The sequence below is a fragment of the Euphorbia lathyris genome, chromosome 1, assembly GCF_963576675.1.
Source record: "Euphorbia lathyris chromosome 1, ddEupLath1.1, whole genome shotgun sequence".
Lineage (NCBI taxonomy): Eukaryota > Viridiplantae > Streptophyta > Magnoliopsida > Malpighiales > Euphorbiaceae > Euphorbia > Euphorbia lathyris.
Window position 1 is genome coordinate 131,517,263 of NC_088910.1, and position 22,135 is coordinate 131,539,397.

The following is a 22,135-nucleotide window of genomic DNA, read 5'->3' on the forward strand; positions in this document are numbered from 1 at the left end:
ATAACTCGGTTATAAGTTAACATAGTGTTTTTTTATTTCATATGCCTTTGACATTTGTACTTTTCACAGTTTTAAAACAGTTGAAAATAGTTTTTAATACGTGCAATGTAGCTATAAGGAAACTGTAAAACTATATTTCAAACCGTAAGAAATACAATTTCAAATACAGATGAAATGAATAACGCATTTTAACTGAATTAAATGTTCACAAATAACTAATTTCGCAAGCAATGGTTTAGTGCAACAAAAAAATAAATTATTAGGGACTTAATATCTCTAAAGAAAATATCAAGGGCTTAGCAAAAAATGAATGATCATGGACTTAATAATGGGCTCGTGCAGCTGCAGCAGGATTTGAAAAAGGAATTGATCGTGATTTTAAACCCATTTACTCTTTCTTCTTTCTTCTCATCGGAGTTATTTCAAAAAGACTTTTTACCTAATAATATTACTATGTTCTTTTTGTAAGGATAAACCAACTGAACTACTATTAAAAATCAAATTTTAATTTAATTTTACAGTTAACTCGTCACTTTATTTTTATTTTATCACCACATAAAGTTTTTTTAATAAATATATCAGAAATTCATACTTTTTATTTTAATTTTGTCAGCAGTTACTAATTTTAAATCCAATGGGAAAGTATATGAATTTATCATTTGTTATTACTATTTTTACGCCAATAAATTTATAAATTTGACAAAGTTGGAATTTTTTTTTCTATGGAGGAGACACTTGTAATATTTTGGCTAATGCTTAACTCTTATGTAACCAACCCTAGGGATTTTATACTAAGGACCAGGTTTTTCGACTCACTTAAAGGAGAAATTATACGTTGAATACACCCGTCCAATCAAATAATGTCGTATGTATATATTTATTTTTTAACATCAATCATCTCATATGAATTGGTATGCAACTTTCTTTTGATTGGTACGCAGCTTCTCCAATAGGCTGAATCAATTTAGTATAAAGGAAAAAGTACAAAATTAAACTTTGTAGTGTGATTGATTTGCAAACACAGTCGTCATGGTTTAAAAATTACAAACAGGATCTATACTTTGTGGATTTTACAGTTAAAGAATATGCGAGTCAATTTTTTAGCCAAGTAATACTTGTGGTTCAGTAAATTTGCAAAGTTAGACCTTGAATTTTGAATAACTTGCAAAGTCTGTCTTTTTAATTGCTCTAAATTGCTCCATTTTAAGGTAAATAGGCACGACAATAATTTTTTGAAGGAATGACTGAATTGGTAAACTGCAAAAATACATACCTCTATTTGTAAACTTTTAAACCACATGAATTGTCTTTATAAATCGGTCAAACCACAATGTTTATTTTTGTACTTTGTCTTAATATTCCTTGGTAGAGGTGAAATCAAAGACATGACGATGTTTTAAGAGAGTTAACTCTCTTCAAGCATTGTTCTATTTTGGTTTCACTTATGGACCTAACTCATGGAATACCATCTTCCTTAATCCTTGCGTCTAGTTGGTACAGTTTTTGCATTTATATCATACCAATTCAGTCTATTGTGAAAGCATGCAATGGAGAATGGAGACAGTGGAAGATTGCTTGGAAGCGACACTAGAACGACGTTTACGATCTACGGATTCTGGAAAATGGAGAAAGTGAACAGTAGAAGTAGGAAGGATAGAAGGCACTGTTATAAAAAATAATTTGAATAATAAAAGTCTTTTTTTAATTGATCATGAGTATTGAATGCATCACGTGTTAAAATATGTGTGGAAGGTCTCTAAGTAAGTTAAAATGCCCTAGTCATTTTTAGTGGTGGACCTTCAAACACAAAATGTTCGTCTCGTCGAGACGAATGCAACAGTATAAGAATCGTCGAAATCGGAGATTGGGAAAAACATTTTTTTAGCTTTAAAACTGCAGGTGCCTTGTCCGGGAAAGAGGCATTTCTGGCCCTAGCCATGTTGTGACCGATCGGGTACGTCGTCAGTTAGTGCAAAAACACCCCATAACTTCCCAGTTTTATGCCCACTACTTTGGCGATTGAAAGTAGTGACGGTAATACGAATAAAACACCAAAAATTGGCCAGCTAGAGGGGAAACCCACTTTTGAGAAGAAAAAGAAAATACAGAGAGTTAGAGAGAGAAGCTAGAGAGAGAGTGAAGAATCAAGCCAAATTCGGCAAATTTACTTTTCAATTGGCGTAAATAGACGTATAAATGCTCAAACACGTAAAATGCGATTATTTACGGATTAAGAGGTTTCTGGAATAAATATCAAATATGCTAGAATAGATAGATGTAAATCATGGATCGAAATGCATGCTTATATGATTAGACAATAGGATTTGAATGAATCCTACTTGATCGAGTCTAACATCGTAGAATAAATTCGAAAAACAGGCCCCAAATCCCGTAGATAACTTTCATATGTGTTTAATAGTGTACGATATTAACATGAAGTGAACCTTTAACTATTAATTTAACCTTTTAGTTCAATTGATTCGGTATCAAAACTAGTTTGACCAAGTGTTATAGGGGTTCAATTCTTGACAGCCCCATTTATTGATTTAGGAGTGTTTAGTTACTGCTTTTGGACCTCCTTTTTACTTTTTCATTTTCAAATGAGAGTTTTAGGTGATTGGTTAGACACATTTTGTTTGTCTTTTGTAGCTGAAAAGTACCTTTTTATAAAAGCAGGAATACCTGAAAAGCAGCATTTTCAAATAGCAAAATCGACAACAACAAACAGCAGTTAAAACAAACGGACCCTTAATTGCGTCATGGTAATATGTGATTTTAAGGAAGAGGTGACAGAAAGATTGTTTTGAAATTTTGATAATCATTAAGCGCTTGAGTGCAAATTGAAAAGATTATTAAACTATCATGATATATTGCAACAAAAATAATGGAGTAGAACAACTATATGACTAAAACTGATGATGAGAGGAATGAGAGGTGGCCTACATTATTACTATAAAAAAAATGAAATTAGCCAATTGTGTGTAATAGCCAAGGGAAATATTGATACTCACCTCTCAATAGAATTTTTTTCTCTTTCTTCTTTCTTTTCTCTTATTCTAAAGGTTATGATTCTCCCACACCTTGCATTGTGGGACCTAAATTCGTGAAGAAAAAATTGAACAACTCTTGTATCAGTTGGCTCCATAGATCCACTTCTCAGCATTGCTTGAGTAGCTAACCAATTCTTCAGGTTTGAACCATAAGTTAATCTCGTCTTTTGCTGTTTCTGGTCCATCACTTCCATGGATGATATTCCTACAAAGCAAAACAAGGGTTTAGGTTACAATTGTAATGGTGTGCATCTTTTCACAATTCACATAGCTATTTTTACATATCAAGTAGATGTAAAACATAATCATGCATGAATCTTAAACTTCATTTTTTTTACATAAAAATCCTTGAACCTTACGATATTGTAAGGCCTAATACATCTCTTGTTGTCCTTGCCTCAAAACTTCAACTGCTTACATTCCATAACCCCATATTTCTCAATACAATTTATTCAAATAAGACACGCATACTGTCACATGTCAAAAAGAAAATACCAAATGAACAAATAATTATGAACTTTTGAAAGTTCATGGGACATTTAAATTTTTGGGTTTATTGAATGTATTTGAACAAAAATATAAAGTTATTGAATGCAACAGGACAAGAATATAGATCGTTTGTAATTTTTAAAAATTCAAGGGCAATTGAATTTTTTGAGGTACTCATTTTCCCACTTCAAGAAGCAAATTAGTATTTGATTCTACTATTGTCACACAAGATCAATCTAACAAATTAATAATAATATCATTCAAAGTGATTAAAATCCATAACGTTGGGTTTTACATATATAATATTGTAAATTATGGGTTATCATATATAAGTTAAAGAACTGATCTAATTTTCTTTATGGACCTAAAGTTTATATAATGAGTATGAGTTTAATTATTTGTAAATATTGCAATATGGGCAGATTAATAATTGCACCAAGAGGCTTATGTTCCCTAGGACATAAGCATTCTAAATATACATTCTCCCTTGTCAAACGTAGAGGTACATGTTAGTTACTTCTAGTTCTAGAAAGTCAATCAACCTAAGTCGTTTTCGATTCCATTCAATTCATTGAACTATGAATTCAGCTTCGGCTTTTGATTTCAATAAATATGAGCTTACAGTTTTATGGTTATGTTTGTGGATATAATTACAACATCCAAGACTCTATATGCTCTACGACTGAGTTCAAAGTTATACCTTCCAACAACAACGGCTAGATCACCTCTGATAGTTCCGGGTTCTGATTTCTGAGGATCTGTGGCTCCAATGAGTTTGCGGCCGTATCTAATGACTCCTTCTCCTTCCCAGACCTTCATCAATTCGATCACTTTGCATAAACTCAAAAGCAAGTACCAAAACAGGAAGAGAAGCAAAGAAATCAGATTTTTCATACCATGGCAATTACTGGACCTGAACTGAGGAAGTCACAGAGACCATTAAAAAATGGTCTTTCTGAAAGATCATGATAGTGCTTCTTAGCAAAATCTTTTGAAGGAACAACTACTTTAATTCCTACAAGCTTGAAACCTTTCCTTTCGAAACGAGATACAATTTCTGCAATCTGAAACAAAAAAGTTACATCAGACTATAGATAAGCCAAGTCAAGTAAAGAAGAAATGATAAATGTGAGCTTTGAAGGCCTAATATATAAAAGATTAGAACTTTCAACTTACAGAAGTTACACGAGTTAATTACAATTTACATCTATGATCAAATGAAACAGAAATGCCATAAATCTTATATTCTTAAGGAGAAAGCCACTGTCGTTTAACTTTGATTCCACCTATGGTCCCTTTGTCCGGAAATCAACAAACACATTAGCCGGAGATAGCAGTGGATGACAAGTTGGCAATTTTTTTATTTTTTTAACTTCTATTTTGATGGCATGTCTCCAACTAATGTGTTTGCTGGTTCACACACAAAAGAACCACGAGGGAAATCAAAGTTAAACTGTGCTAGCTTTCTTAAGAATTTAAGATTCATGTTAATTAATTCTATTCTATTTCTGATGATTGGAGGACCATTGGTGTAATTAAGCCGAAGTTAGACCAAAATTTACAAATAATATGCTTGTTTGTCCTACCAGTCCTCTTTGCACCCCATCAGGCTTGATTGCAATGAAAGTGCGTTCAAACTGCATAGAGAATTAAAGATGCAGTTAATAAATTGACGAGAAAAGAAAGGAAGAAAGAACAATAGAGACTCTTGAGAGATGTGGTATCAAAAAACTTATTAGAGTACCTCTGCAGCACGTGCTTCCTGTTCTTGGAGCATGTAAGCTACAAAAGGAAAACATAAAGAGTAGTTAAGGACTGCAAATTAAACAGAAAGAAAGACTTGCAAATGGGAATGCTTATCCTTTATTAGAATGCCTTACATTGCATACATTAACCTTGGAAATAAATATGGCTTTGTATGATTGTATTAATGCTGTAATGATGAGATTATTCCCTCATATTTATAAATGGTAGTGAGGGATAAGAGAAACCTTCTTAGAATATGGATCTGAATGCATGAATGTCTTATGCGCAAGGGAGAGAAATAGATGATTAGTATTAATTTTGAACATCATAGCTTTCTATGAAACCAATAACTAAGGTTAACATTATACATTCCTAACACGACACGATTTATAGCGACGATGTCTTACACAATCCGTTTGACACAATTATCATTTTTGTTTCATTTATATTCATATATATAATCTTTGGAATATAAAGATTACATCATATATTAATATGAATTGGACTTTTAGCTATCAGCTTAAACTTTTAGTTCAATTGTTCATTATCATGATAAAAACTTCACCCATATTATCATTCTTATAGAAGAGATCCCAGAAGCTACAGTGCCAAAAACTTGAGCAATGAGCAAGGCTCCTCTTCCTGTTATTTCCAAAATGCACATACAGACACAGCTCTCTTTAATATATCCTCAAATATTTTTAAGCATTGAAGCAGATATTGGAAAATCTCTCATATATGCACATCGTATTCACACATTGCCATTTATATCATCACATGGAAATGGAAACTAAAACACAAACCGGAAAACTGTATTTGTAAGAAATATAGGAAACGAAAACATGGAAAAAAACGAGTAATTTTTTGGTAGACATACATAGATATATCCATAAAAAGTTTAAAATAATAAAAATGTATGTTTAATTTTTATATGTCTACATTAAAAAAATTAGGTAAAAGTCACATGATAGAGGGGAAAAAAGCAATTTTTTTCATTTCTAAAGCTGGAAAAAGATGATATAGAAAATATTATGGATTTAATGAACATGTGATTAACATCAATCCACATCTGAAAATACATCACAGAAAAATGATCCGGAACATTTCATACAAATTTGCTGAGAATTTCAGATTCTGAAACATTTCGGAAACGTGAAGCATAAAATCAAAGTTTCCATGCAACACAGATTGCCATCTATAACGAATATATTGCAGATGAACAAAAGTGAATAAAATCTTCAGGAAATTAAAAAATAAATAGAAAAAGATGAGGTTTCTGTTTTTTAACCCATACCTGCAATAGGAATCGCAAGGATCCCTGAAAACCATTGAGCAGAAGCATTAGCAGAACCAGTCCTCCCAAAAGCTGAAGATAGAACAGATGCCTTTCCAGTGACTGAAACCGCGGCAGCCGCAGCTGCAGCTCGACCTTCTGCAATGATAAACATCAGTTTCTTTATCATAACAAAAAAAAAGAATCAACTAATTCATAACATGACATCAAAACTCTGAATCGAAATAAAAAGCAAATCAATTCAAGATGCAGAAAACGAATCTTAAAATCAAAAACCTCAAAACTATTCAAAGAAAACCTCAAAAAGGACCAATCAGAAAACAGAAAAACCAATGCCGCAGCTATACAAATAAAGATTTAACCGTAACAAATCCAAACAAGAAATATAGAAAAAAAAGGATTACCGGAGTAGAAACGAGAGGTCTTGGAAGCAGAGAGAAGAGACCTGGCGGCTCTAGAAGTAGATCTGAAAATCTGAGAGCTCATATTTCAGTTGAGGAAGAAATCTGAGCTCTGAAAATGAGAGATGGAGAGAAATGGAAGTGAAAGTAGAGAAAAGTGTAATGGCCAATAGCTGATAAGAGTGTGTGGGAAAGTGGGATTGAAAGGTAAGTGGGTATTATTATATAATAATGATAATAATAATTAGATAATTATTATTGGGTCGGGTTAGTTTATGATCAAGTCAAACCCTACCCGATTTGATGATGATCCATCAAATCTTGGTCTAACGGCTTCCAACTTATGTTCAACGTGTCATTTGATGCTACCTACCTAACAGATTCTCATGGGATAATTTATTTATTTTTGTTACAGACAAATTATTAGAAGCATCTGGTTTATCATATCAAATGGAGGATCTCTCATATATATTTTGATACGTGTAACATGGATCCACATATATTATAAAAGATTCTACTATTTTAATTATTACGTGGGGTCACAATATACATGTCCAAATGTGAATTGGAGGTCCTCCGAGTGACATGGAAGACCTGATGCTTAATATAAGAACTCGAATGAGCTGAAAAGCCAATACGAGAAAACTACAAATGAATTACCATTACTATCTGCTACTAAGATATTTTGGATGTCTGTAGGAGGTTCCCTACACTTGTGATAGCTTAAAGGAAAGAACCCTGCAAAATTTGTAATCCAATCTGTCGTTCGGTTCCCCTCGCGGTAAGTATAAGTAAAAAGAATCACTCAATTTTTATCACGCAACACCTGACATTGACGAATGGATGCAAAGGAGAGACACAACCGGTCCTGAAACTTAAAATAACCTATAAATTCATTTCAGCTGCAATATACCGGTAGTCCTTTTCCCAGGCAAATATAAGCCCATACTAAATAACTCAAGCATGCAAGGTGTAGGGTCTCGATCACCATTAGATAGTACATAGATGAGGTATATTATAATATACTACCTCCGTGTCATATTACATGTCTTTTTAGAGATTCTTTTTTGTTTCATATTACATGTCATTTTGTATAATCAGTACACGTTAGGTCATCATTTTTTCTGCTATAAAACGCGGATTTACGAAAATTAATTAGCATAATGGACTTATTATAGAATAAATAAATATTGAAATCAATAAATAAGGGACAACAATGTCTTTTTCCTAATATCATTAATTTATGTATAACTCTTTAAAAAGTCATGTAATATGAAACGGATGGAGTAGTAAACATGGATTTTGCGTTACAAAAGGTAATTCGATATCCGTACTTGATATTTGAATTGTATAGAGTAATTTCTTCATTAATAAAAGAGCAAACCATCCACATGAAATATAGAGTCGATTTGGCTTTTAGTTGTTGCTATTAACTGTTTGTTGTTTTAGTAATTGTTAGCTGGTTTTCTTTCTAAAATAATTGTAAATTATTTTTAATTATAAGGAAACATTTTACATGTGTTGTTTAGAGTAAAACAAAAAAAAAAAAAATTGAGCTCTTCAACCAACTAACGAAGGAGTCTTCATCACATGCACCTTAATGAGCATGTAGAAATAAGCTTATATTTAACAGTGAATAAGTAAATTCACTTGCTTATTAAGGTGAATGTGAAAATTTCAAGTTAAAGACAAATCAAATTAAAGTGGTCTATAAATGAAAAGTTTAGGCTGAAACATAGCTTTTGGACTGTTGATATGGTACTTATTATTCCTTCCCAATTGGCAATAAAGTCGAACATATCTAGTGAAAAGATAAGAGATACCTAACTTATTGTTTTTTTTTTTTTTTTTAAGAAAACTTATTGTTTTAACTTAAATACCTAACTTGAACGGTGCATTAAGCACCTTTTAAGCATATATCATTATGCCAAAAGGAGGTAATTATGTTCAATTTTGGTATAGTTATTATTATTAATTTGTTGTAATTCATATTTTAAGGAAAATACAGATTTAATTCTAACATATGAAATATTATAAATTTAATCTTAACGTTTTTAAATAAAATTAATTTTAGTTCTATGTTATTGAAAATTTAAAAAACTAATTTGACTATTATTTAATTGTCATATCGGACTTTCCAAATAAATATATCGATAAATTGGAGCAATCTTGTACATTTTTAGTAAATATTTTAGACACGTTGTCAAATTTTGTGTAATTAACTTATATGTGATAGATTTAGTTATTAACATTTTAACAGATTTTTTTAATTGTGTTAGTAATACACTACTAGACATAATTGATATTTGAAAGGTCTGAAGTTACAGTTAAATAACAATCAAATCCGTTTTTTAAAATTTTCGGTAACATAGGACTAAAATTGATATTGCTTATAAACGCCAGCGTTAAATTTGTATCATTTCATACATTATGCCTAAATTTGCACTTCCACTAAAACATTGGGGTTAAATTTGGCTCTTATTGCTAAAAAATCACTTGGCCGTATATTTTGAAAATATCTTAAACAACTGGTTAGCTTGGGACATAGTATGCAAGTCGAAATTTGAAGGTGGCCTAGGATTCCGAAGCATGCGATCTTTCAATTTGGCTCTGATGTCGAAATAGTGTTGGCGAATCTTGTATAATTCGAGTTTGTTGTGCGCAAAGATCCTTAAGGCGAAGAATTTCCCTTTAAACAATTTCCTGGATGCTCCGCAGTGTTCTGGACCGAGTTATTTTTGGCGTGGAGTCCTTAATGCAATAGACATCTTCCGCAAAGGTATTTTCTGGAGGGTGGGGAATGGTCTTAACATAAATATATGGACTGATTGTTGTGTTCCCTCACTCAATGCTCGTCATCCGCTTATCTCCCTTGCTGCCCCTAGGCCGGTACTGGTTCATGAGCTAATTGATCAAGCTAATGCTGCTGGAATAGAAATACCCTCCACCAATTCTTTCAAGAGGATGATGTTACTGAGATTCTAAAAATTAATATCAGCTTCCGCTCACCCCCGGACAGAATGTATTGGGGCCTCACGAATTTAGGTACATCCTCTGTTAAAACCTGTTATCATCTTGCAGAAAGCATCCAACTTACAAACATTAGCTCGGCCTCAAGCTCGCCCCGGGATCGCCCTATTTTCAAACACCTCTGGAACCTCGGTTTACCAGCAAAAATCAAACACTTCCTCTGGCGGGTGATCCGAAATAAGCTCCCGACTGGCGACTCTCTCTATCGGCGTGGAATATCCAATGAACCGTCCTGCAAATGCTGTAGTTATGGGCTCGAAGATCTGTCCCATTGCCTCCTGTAGTGCCCGTACTCCAAGGAAGTTTGGCACAGAGCACCACTACCCTTCCGCATTGACAAAGTGGGAGCTGCTGATTTATTTTGCTGGTTGGAGTTCTGCTGCAAAAAGCTTCGACGGTCAGATTTTGAAGTTGTTGCAGTGCTTACTTGGTGGATTTGGTATAGACGCAATGTGTGGCGGCATGAACACTTTTGGATATCTTCCGAGATCCTCGTAATGAAAGCTCAACAATTCCTCATTGATTGGCATCACACAAGAGAGCTTGCTGGTAATGGTTCGTCCAACAACAGGGTCTCACACGAGCAAACTCTGGATCCTAAAAAATCTTGATGTCGCCTCCCGCCTGGTGTTATAAAAATTAATTGTGATGCCTCCATGGGGGATAATGACCGGGATTGCAGGGCCGGGTTGATCGCGAGAGACTCAAACGGATCAGTTATGGCTTTTGCAGGTGTTCTCATCGGTCCAAGCACTTTAGTGACAACAGCTGAAGCCCATGCGGTCCTTGAATCCCTAACTTGGGCTCGGGATTGTGGTTTCTCAGCAATTATTATAGAATCTGATGCGAAAGTGGTAATTGATACAATTAACTCCAATCCCCTTCCCAGCATGGCTCTTCAAGAGCTCTACATAGACATAGTTACACTAGCTTCAAATTTTCATATTTGTTCGTTTATGCATACATTTAGAATTCGTAATAATGTAGCTCACGCTATTGAAAAATGGGCTAGAGGTTTAATGAATCCACTTTATTTGATTGAGGATGCTCCCACTATTGTTTGGAGATTGATTTGTAATGATGCCACCAATTTTGACAATGAATAAAAGTTCTGTTTCTCCCAAAAAAAAAAAAACTTTAGGAGGTCAATACTTAAACAAATTTAGGGACTAATATATTATTTTCACAAAATCAATAAGTCATTTTAAACAAATTAAAAAGTAAATATGACTTTTTAAAAGTATAAATGAATATTTAATTTTTCTAGACAAACAAAGGAAATATAAATATATTAAGCCTATTAATTTCATACACTTTTAGTAAATATTTTAGACACGTTGCCAAATTTTGTGTAATTAACTTATATGTGATAGATTTAGTTATTAACATTTTAACAGATTTTTTTAATTGTGTTAGTAATACACTAAATATCTTAGACATAAATATCTTAGATTTAGTTACTAACCTTCCTGTTTCCCTTAGTTTCATCTCTCCTCTTCTCTTAGAAGATAGGATTGGGGTTAGCTTCCCTAGGCTAATTCCTGGGTAGTTTGTTGTTGTTCGTTTTTCTTTTCCTTTTCTACCAAAAAAAAAAAATTTCATACACGATAATATAATTTAGAAAATAATTCGTTTGACACGAGTATTATTTGTACTACATGACACCTCTAAATTTTAGTACTACTTATTATATAGACAAAATACATTGACGATCACTCAAATTTTAGGTTTGTTTCCAAAGATTACTGAATTTCATTTTTTCTGATAAAATTCACTTAACTTTATATTTAATTTTAATAAAATCAATTGTGCTATATGTCGCGGATGAGCCCCTAACTTTTGGTAGTGGATAAAATGTATTGACAATCTTTGAAATTGTAAGTCTTTTATGTACAAAAATCTCATTAAACTACAGACATGATACAAAAAAAATATATTTGACTATATACTAATTGAATGCGGTTTTATAACAAGGTTCGGGTTCTTAGAAGACCACACATGTTATTTTTATGAAAAAAAACTACACATGTCGTTTGATATGTGGGGAGGTACTTGTGAGAACCTGATCCTTATTATAACTAACACCATACTATACATATTTGATCATTACAGTTGATATAACTATCATGTTAATGTATACATATTCTTTTTTTTGGTAGAAAAAAGTTAGGTAAGGGTAGGTCTACCCACTCCCAAGGTCAGGGCAAACCACAGACCTCGATGGAGGTTTACAGTGGAAAATGTATACATATTCTAAATCATTAAAACAAATCCTTTATGATATTTAGTTGATATATAGTTAACTATATTCTATATCACGTCAATATTTTGATAATTTTTTGTTTTTACAAATTGATCTCAATGATTTTATTAAAAATAAAAGTAAAATTTAATAATTTTATTTAAAGAAAAGAAAATTTTGTAAAATAAATTCAATTATTGAAATTCAATGATTTTTTTTTTTAATATAGACATCCAAAAATTAGCCACCATTGATACAATTTAGGGTCAAATACATGAATATCATAATTAAGTTCAAAATTACAACTAAGTCGTATCATCAATCTTAATTCTTAATATGTCATTATTATCTATATATTATGATTTTATACTATAATTTAAAAATGATAGGCTCGAATTCATAAATCATAAACCCTAGAAAATATATTCTAGACTTCTAATTTATAAATTCCAATCCTTAAAGTATATTAAAAGTACTGATTTTACTAATTTGACATAATCCAAAATTATGATTTAACATAGTTGTAAATAGTTTTTCAAATATGAATTTCTGTGTAATTTTACCTACAATTTATCCCTTTTGGGCTTTGAATTTTACTATAGTGCAAATGAAGTCTATAAATAATCTTAAAGAGAGAAATTGATCTCTAATATTTAAAAATGATCAATTAAGTTAAATATCAACTTAATCTATAAAATTACTTGAAAAGATCTATCCTTACATCATTTACAATTTTATCAAATTAGCTTATTTTCTAGAGCAAATGATTAAATTTCTTCGTATTTTTTCTTCCCAAACAAAAGATGCAATGAAAAATAAATAATTGGTTTTTATTTTTTAAATCTATACGCAAATGAAAGTTTTCAAATTAAGGGATAAGCTAATTTATTTGAAACTCACTTGAAGGATAAATATCAACCTATATTTTATAAGGGTTATCATATTACCTCTTGTAATGTGGATAACCCTTGTAGTTGTGTGTGAGAGAGAGGGGGGACACAGTAGGCACGAGAGAGAGACAATGTTTTGTTGTCTCATCTGTATTTGTACGATCACCATGACCTTTGTATTAGTGGTCACACTTCAACTACACTGAGGTTAAGCCGAAGAGGAAACGAACGATGTACATATTGCCATGACCTTCGTATTAGGGAGGTTAAGAGCCATTGTAGTTGTGTGTGTGAGAGAGGGGTGGCGCAGTAGGGAGGAGAGAGAGAGACAATATTTCGTTGTCTTGTCTGTATTTCTCTGGATAACTTCAAGTGTGATTTGAAGCGGAAGTACAAATTACCATGACCTTCGTATTATCCGTCACGCTTCGACTACACTGAGGTTAACCGGGAGAGGAAACGAATGATTCATGAACTAAGAGCGACTGTAGTTGTGAGAGAGAGAGAGAGAGCGTGAGAGAGGGTAGCACAATAAGGAGGAGAGAGAGAGAGACAATATTTTGTTGTCTTGTCTGTATTTCTCTAAATAACCTCTGATGTGATTTGAAGCGGAAGTACGGATCGCCATGACCTTCGCATTATCACCTTGACACATCAGTAGTAGTCAACTTTCACCGCTGATCGAAACGACATGTGTCAGCATGGTGATAGCCACGTGTCATTTCGGTTACCTAGGTGGTAGCCATGTTTCGTTTCGATCAGCGGTGAAAATTAACTAGTGTTATACTGAAACCACATCATATTTCCAGTGTCATTTTGTTCTTATTGTCAACAGAGTGGATTAATTAAGACAATTTAAAATTGAATAATTTTATTAAGACAAATTGAAGTTGAATGACCATTTTAAAACAACTATGGAAGCTTAATGACAAATGGTACATTTAACCATATCAATGTCTCGTGATATCGTGTCAGAATTTGAAAATCCTACTCAAATTGATTGGTAATACTGATTTACTAGGTCATTCTACGTACAAAAACATAAAAGAATAAGTTGAATGACAAGGTTTTCTAATTAATATTTGACTGATCTATGGTTAATAAGTAAATTTTAGGCCTATATATACAGTTTACAAATGAAGAATACATATACAAATATAATTTACATTTCACTTGCACCATTGGGAGCTTTTGTATCAGAAGCTGAATTGCACTCACCTTGTAATGCTGTTAACCATGAATCCACCTGAAGAAATAGGCAGACAAAGTTAGTTCATATTATGCCATAACTCTAGTTTCGTAATTGCGTACCGGTGGTTATTAAAGTCAATTTCGTGTCAATATAATCACTAAAGTTTAATTCCGGTGTCAATAAAGTCACTATGACCAGATTTGAGGAAAAAGCTGAACGTGACGACTCAACCCAACATCCTATATTCCCACTTGTCAGCTCATCGCCAGGTAAGATTCTCAGCAACATTTCTACCACGTGGCAATATGAAAATGATAAAAGATTCTCTAGTGACCACCGACGCATAAATGCAATACTTTAGCGATCGTCGGTGCATTTGCCTTTTTTTTTTCATTCTCAGTATTGTCACGTAGCAGATATGTAGTTGAATTGTAGCAGATACGTAGTTGAATTGTAGCAGATACATAGTTAACGTGACGACTCAACCCAACATCCTACATTCTTACTTGTCAGCTCATCACCACGTAAATTTCTCAACAACATTTCTACCACGTGGCAATATGAAAATGATAAAAGATTCTCTAGTGACCACCGACGCATAAATGTCACGTTATTGTCATGTTAGCAGATACGTAGTTGAATTGTGGCATAGATGTTGATAAAGAATTTTACGTGGCGATGAGGGAATCAAATTAATGAGTCACACTATGAAACTTTGGGAGCGAGTGATTGAACAAAGGCTAAGGAGGACGGTGAAGATCTCGGAAAACCAGTTTGGCTTTATGCCGGGAAGATCAACTATGGAAGCCATCCATCTAATGAGACAATTAATGGAGCACTATCGAAATAAGAAGAAAGACTTGCATATGGTTTTCATTGACTTGGAGAAAGCATATGATAAGGTACCAAGGGAAGTACTTTGGTGGGCCTTGATAAGGAAAGGCATTTCGCGGAAATATATTGACATCATAAAGGACATGTATGAGGGAGTATGCACGAGTGTACGTACTAGTGTTGGGAAAACTGAAGAGTTTCCTATTACGATTGGAGTGCATCAAGGTTCCGCACTAAGCCCATTTCTTTTTGCCATCGTTATGGATGAACTAACAAGTTCACTTCAAGATGGTATACCATGGTGCATGCTGTTTGCAGATGATATTGTGTTGGTTGATGAGACGAAAGAAGGAGTGGAGATGAAGTTGGAACTATGGAGGCAAACTCTAGAATCTAGAGGCTTTAAGTTGAGTCGAAGTAAGACAGAATATTTGGAGTGTAAGTTTAGCGGCCGTAGGAGTAGGGAGGCAGGGACAATCACCCTAGATGGGAGAGTTGTTCAGGCCTCGGATTGCTTCCGGTATTTAGGATCTATTATCCAAACGGATGGAGAAGTAGATGGAGATGTTGCCCATAGGATTAAAGCTGGTTGGTCGAAGTGGAAGAGTGCTACGGGTTTCCTTTGTGATCCCGGCATGCCTAATAGATTGAAGGGAAAATTCTACCGGACGGCAATTAGACCAGCATTGTTATATGGTACGGAGTGTTGGGCAGTGAAACACTGCCACATCCATAAGATGTCGGTGGCGGAGATGCGTATGTTGAGATGGATGTGTGGTCACACGAGAAAGGACCGGGTGCGTAATGAAATAATTAGGACAAAAGTAGGGGTTACATCTATTGAGAATAAAATGAGAGAAAACCGACTAAGGTGGTTTGGCCATGTGAGACGTAGAGCGCTTGATGCGCCGGTTAGGAGAACCGAAGAGTGGCAAAGGGATGTAGTGGTGAGGGGTAGGGGAAGACCTAAGCAAACTTGGAGGAGGGTGATCGAGAGTGATATGAGTTTATTGGGAATTGAGGAAAATATGGTAGTGGATAGGACGGAGTGGAGGGAGCAAATCTGTGTCGCTGACACGACTTGATTTTCACGGTTTTATATGATGGTTCATGTTAGCCGACCCCGAATCATTTCGGGACTAAGGCTTTGTTGTTGTTTGTTGTTGTTGTTGATGATATGTAAGACTTTGGATTGACTTCGACCCATTAGCTTTTTGATATGCTTTACCTCAAATCTGACCATAATGATTTATAGTGATTTTATTGAGATAAATTGACTGTGAAATATATACAGGAATATATAAATACATGAATAATGCAAGTACCTGTATTTTAAAACTACTTGAACATTCGTATCGCAGCCCAAGTCGAGTTGAGATGTAAAAACAATACTGCCTCTCATCATCTTCTCGTGTTAAGGTTGGCAAGGAACCGACTTCAACAATATCAGACAGTAGAGCGGAATCCTGTGGACTCAAATCTGCAAAAAAGGTATTTAAGGGTTCACACGAAATTCAAACTTTTAACTCGAATTTTTAAATTTGTTTAATAGATTTTGAGTATAAATTTTGCACTGTCATGCTAATACAAAATTGACAAATATTTATTATTATATTATCCTATATTCTTAAATATTACCATTATTGAAGGTAAGTAAAATTACATGTGATCTGCAAACACGATACAAAAACAGTATTAACTCAATTGGGTTGACACGTTATGAATTTTTTTTAAGTTGGATTACAGAAGACTCATTTGGCACTAACTCGATAGTACTAGCACGATCCACAATTAACTGAGGGAGCACCAACATTAAACAGTACACACAATTAGTACCTGAGCACGATAAATAAAAGAAGATGCAGGGTCCGTGAAGTACAACAAAGCGAGGAAGCCAATCATCAACTTCACAATCATCAAGTGGCGGAGGTTCTCCAGGTAAAGCTGTCCATCTCTGAAAAGGAGAAAAATGGATATTATAATTAAACAAAGTATATATATGTTATACAGACAATTGCACAAGATATTGCAGCATGGACAGGAGAAAGTAAAACAGAAAGGTGGAGGAATTAAATACCGTTCGGATATAAAGGTACCCGGAGAAGCGAGCAGAACGCAGAATTTCACCAACATTTTCCAACCTGTAAACATATTGGAAGCTAACTTTTTATATGCAAAAGAACAACTTTTTCTAAGAGCACATGGAAGCTTAACTTCCACATGATATATTACATGTAAGCGGAAACGGAAATGAAAACCAGAAAACAATATTTGTACAAAATATAGGAATGGAAATTAAATGTGTATATAATAAAAATATATGGATATATTTACATAAAAGTCCCATAATAGAGGGAAAAAAAGAGATCTTTCCATTTTGAAAATTTAAAATATTAGGGATTGGGGGAGAGTTTGTGCGTATGCAAACTCATCCCTAGGCATGGGCAAGGCTATCCCAAGCATGGCATGAGCATTGGCTAGGCTACGAGGAGGATTGGTGGCGAGTGGTGAATGAGACATATCAATGTCCACTGGCCGTGAGCTCCAAGTCGGCGTAAGAAACACTACAGAGGGACATGGTCATTTGGCGTTAGATCTCTGCCAATCCCTAAACCAGTTGTCGGTATTGGTCTAAGCGATACACCTTAGTCCACTAGGGACTAGAAGAGTCGGGCATCCGGCCTTTGGGAAGGGAGGCGGATGTCTCCATAGGGTGTGGAACCCCTAGGGACACTTTGGGCTCCGGAGTTAGCCCATAGTGCGGGTCCTTTATAAATCGAGGTTTAACCATAGAGAGTTCCTCCGGGACGGATTACCGACAGATGAATTAATGGGATGATTGATGCTTAAAGGGGATAAGCTCCTTCGGTAGGCATTGGCTGGCCGAGGATCCGGGGAGATCTCGGTGCCACATGGGGCTTTGACCTGGCTCAATATGTATTAGCATTGATCCACCTCTAAAAACACATTACATCCTAGGAAACAAGTTTCCAAGTTTTTTGAATTAAGGAAATGTGACCATAAGCATTTCGTATAAGTTTCCGAGAGTTTCGGCTCCTGAAACAGATGCAGAAACGTGAAAAGCTTTAAAATCAAAGTTTTCGCAACATAGTCCAAAAGTAGTTAAAACGAAAAACCAACAATACTAGATTGGTTTTTCAATTTAAAGATATGAAAGAATGGTATCGTGTTTGCACTTACTGTGCCTTCAAGTGAGCTTCCCTCTCTTCTAAATCAGCAAGTTCTGCTCGAAGGCATTCTAACTCTACCACAGTCAATTCAACCTACAAATGAAAAAAGAAATTTAGTGGTTAAAGGACACAAAGTCCAACTATGAGAAAGCTGAAGAGGCGGTTCAATATACCTTTTCCTCACCATTACTACTAGAACCCCATGGAAGAGTGCGTAGTCTAAACAAATTCAACATGAATGCAGCACCCTTTAGTTTTCCAGTCCAGAAATGGCTATGAGACCTATTCTAAATGAGAAGAAACATAACAGATATGAACTCAAATTTTCTTAACCATTTTATTTCACTTCTCATTATTTTTTTCAAGAAAAAATTGACGAGTACCTTACTGGATTATCAATTATTGGCTGCGGATTAGATGCAGTGCTGCCTGGAGGAGTGCCCTTATCTGAGGTTGAAACTTGAAAGTGATCTCGGACAATCTTTATCTTCCCAAGACTATCATCCATTAAGTTGTATGTTCAGTTGGAGAAGAAGGTGTACACCTTTGACTAGTGAATAAATCTACATAGTGAGAAATATGCACACTACTTAAACCAATCCAATATGAGATTTAAAAAAAAAAAAAAAAAACAAAGAATAAAATAACAATAATAACAAACCATCTAGTGCTTCACTAATTTATTAGATTTTATGAGCAATGAAAATGCTTAGTGACATAGATATATATCTATGACTGGTAAATTCCTCCTAAGATAGTGTGAAATCTTCCAGGAATGTCGTCTGATTATTCTTGTGCAAGATAGGAATCCTAGTAATTATATGGCTATGCAAAGCAGAAACTCTATGGGAATTAAAATTGGATTCAATGATCCATTTTCACAATTTTTTTAACATCAGTATTCATTGTGTGTTTCTTGAACCTGCAAAAAACTCATCACGCAGACACCTAGAGGGCATAGCAAAAAGTGGATAGAAGGTATGGTGAAGAGCTATTCTTTCCCACCCGAAAACCTAAGCTCATAAGTTATAAGTTCCATATCATCATATCATAAACATAGTGTTTGGAACCATCATTTTGGATGAAATTCCATTGAACTGAATTACTTTTCCTCAAATTTCCAACATTTGGGGGGGAAATGAAAGAATTTAATTCCCTCATATTTTAGGCTACACAATAATGTGGGAATGACAAATCAGGCAAAATGTAGCCTGATTTTGTGGAAAATTCAATTGGCATGGGCTTCTAAATCTTACTTTAACAATAATACTCCTGCTGCCTCCTTGCCTAAAACTATCCATAATCTGATTCAGCAAAGTACTCAATGCTTCGCTAACTCTATAATTGTTGTAACCAGTGCTCATTAATGCTGATAGGATTAATACAGAGATACATAATTTGCTTGATAAAAATCTAATATAACATGCCTATTCTGATAGTACTCGATATAGCTACCAATTTTTAGTAAGCTTTCTAGTTCAGATTCTTAATTTCTGGATTTTGACAATTTTGAAATAGATAAAGCTTTTGACCATAAAAATCCAATTTTGGGGTGAACAGATTAGATTGCCTATTAAAATTGTTTAAAGTGTTTGTTAAAATAAGGGTAATAATGAAATATTTAAAATAAATCAATCAATTTATAATTGAATTCTTTCATATTAAAAAAGTTTTCCAAACAAAGAAAATGACTTGAATTGAATTCTTAGCAAGGAAATTCAATTATTTTCTTGTAAGTAATTGATTCCATACACATTGTAAAGCTGTGGCTCATCATGAACTTCGCATTTTTGTAAGCTCTTAGATAAGCTTAAAAGTTGGGAAAGAACATGGCATTTGAGACCCCCCCTCAAAAAGTCATCAAATCCGATAAGATAACTTGCTTCTCCTTCCAATCACAGTTTTAAGAAAGCTTAATTAAACTCAAAATCAACCAAATTCAGATCACCAACACCAAATTCTTAATTGATTTCTCACAAAGCACAAACTCCGCAAGCACACAACTAGCCATGCGCATCATCATCAGAATTCAAAGCATCAAATCAAATCAAATCAAATACTTCAAATTAGAGAGCAACAAACTTACATAACTTGTAAGACGCAAAGAAAAGCATATCTGATCTCCCAAACAGACAGAAAATGAAACACAAAAGCAATGCGAAAGAAAATCAAGTCCAAGAAGATAACCACCTACTTCTCCATCCCCAACACAGTTTGCGAAAGGTTAACTAAGCTCAAAATCAACAAAAAATTCGGATCATCAACACCAAATTCTTGATTGATTTCTCATAAAGCACAAACTCCGCCAAGCACACAACTATCTTCAAACTAAAATCCATGCGCATCATTATCAGAATCCAAATCATCAGATCAATTACTTCGAATTAGAGAAACAAAAACTTACATATCTTGCAAGACGCAAAGAAAACCATAAATGATCATTAACACCAAATTCTTGATTGATTTCTCCGAAACAGAACAAAAAAACGAAACACACGAGAAATATGTAAAAAAGCAAGGACGATATGGATTTACTTACTGTATTTATCCTTCGAAAGAGACCTTTCAGAGAAGAGATAATGGGAGGAAGAGACGGAAATGGAGGTTTCCGGTTGAGTTCACGGAAAGTGAGTTGACCCGCCTCCATTGAAGTATTTATACGATGTGACTGGTAGGTATTGTTTACTGTTTAGTATTTCTTCTGATCGTTTTCTGTTTATTGCAAAAGACACTTCTATCCTCTCTCCTAGACTTTGTAAGCCGTCGTGGCATATGGGCATATAGGTAAACTTTCGTGATAAATTAATTAAACATGAATTATCTGTTCGGCATATGATATAATTATAACAAATTAACTAATATATTAAAGCAAATAAAGATAAGAGTCTTGGCCATGGCATAATTAGCCATCATGATGATTAATGGACCATGCATATATTGTCTATTGTATGAGTTGGAAAAAAAATTTAAAATATTTTATCGAATTTATAAATATTAATCTCTAATTCTATTAAATCTTTTTCTTAAACAAACTGATATGCAATTGTTGCAAAATAAGGAACAAAATATCCGTGTTTTATAATAATGTTTAGAATTGACCCAACTTGTCAACCTTAGTAGTAAAATTGTTGGTGGATGTTTTAGGGATAAAAGTGCTTATGAATGTGGACAATTAAATTTGTTCACGGATTAGATCATATTTAACATGGTTAGATTTAAGGGTCAAATACATAAATATCATAATTCAGTACAAAATTACAACTAAGTCATATCACTAAACTTAATTTTTAATGTGTCATTATTCTCTATATATTATAATTTTATATCATAATTTAAAAATTCTAAACTCCAATTCATAAATCATAAACCCTAGAAAATATATTCTAGACTTCTAATTTATAAATTCTAATCTTTAAAATATATTAAAATTACTGATTTTAATAGTTTGACATAATTCAAAATTATGACTTGACATAGTTGTAAATAGTTTTTAAAAGATGAATTTTTGTATAATTTTCTCTAAATTTAAAAAACATTCCGTCTGAACCAAGCCTAGCCTATTAGAAATTCAGACGGGCTTAGAGCCAGTTTGATTAGCCTATTAAAAATTTGGGAAAATTACACAGAAATTCATATTTTAAAAATTATTTACAACTGTATCAAGTCATAATTTTGAATTATATCAACCTAATAAAATCACTATTTTTAATCTATTTTAAGAACTAGAGTTTATAGATTAGGGGTATAGAATATATTGTCTAGGGTTTAGGATGTAT

General features: G+C 33.7%; 1 protein-coding gene across 1 annotated transcript; it reads right to left on the bottom strand.

Moving 5' to 3' along the window:
• Positions 1-2,847: 2,847 nt before the first annotated feature.
• Positions 2,848-20,881, bottom strand: LOC136211019 (nucleoside diphosphate kinase III, chloroplastic/mitochondrial). Its single transcript, XM_066002516.1, has 16 exons — positions 20,764-20,881; positions 20,550-20,687; positions 18,743-18,922; positions 18,533-18,641; positions 18,370-18,452; positions 17,246-17,309; positions 17,005-17,122; positions 16,494-16,648; positions 14,332-14,388; positions 6,984-7,053; positions 6,580-6,717; positions 5,284-5,321; positions 5,126-5,176; positions 4,436-4,603; positions 4,240-4,352; positions 2,848-3,255 (listed from the first exon to the last, which is right to left on the bottom strand). Exons 3-16 carry the CDS (start codon positions 18,865-18,867, stop codon positions 3,132-3,134), a joined length of 1,413 nt encoding a protein of 470 aa, XP_065858588.1. The 5' UTR covers positions 18,868-18,922; positions 20,550-20,687; positions 20,764-20,881; the 3' UTR covers positions 2,848-3,131.
• Positions 20,882-22,135: the final 1,254 nt, after the last annotated feature.

Coding starts and splice junctions, on each gene's coding strand:
- LOC136211019 (XM_066002516.1), bottom strand. CDS start 18,867: ATGGATGATAGTCTTGGGAAGATAAAGATTGTCCGAGATCACTTTCAA. Junction 17,123..17,245: donor GGTACCTTTATATCCGAACG/GTATTTAATTCC, acceptor TCTCCTTTTCAG/AGATGGACAGCTTTACCTGG. Junction 3,256..4,239: donor CTAGCCGTTGTTGTTGGAAG/GTATAACTTTGA, acceptor TTTGCTTTGTAG/GAATATCATCCATGGAAGTG.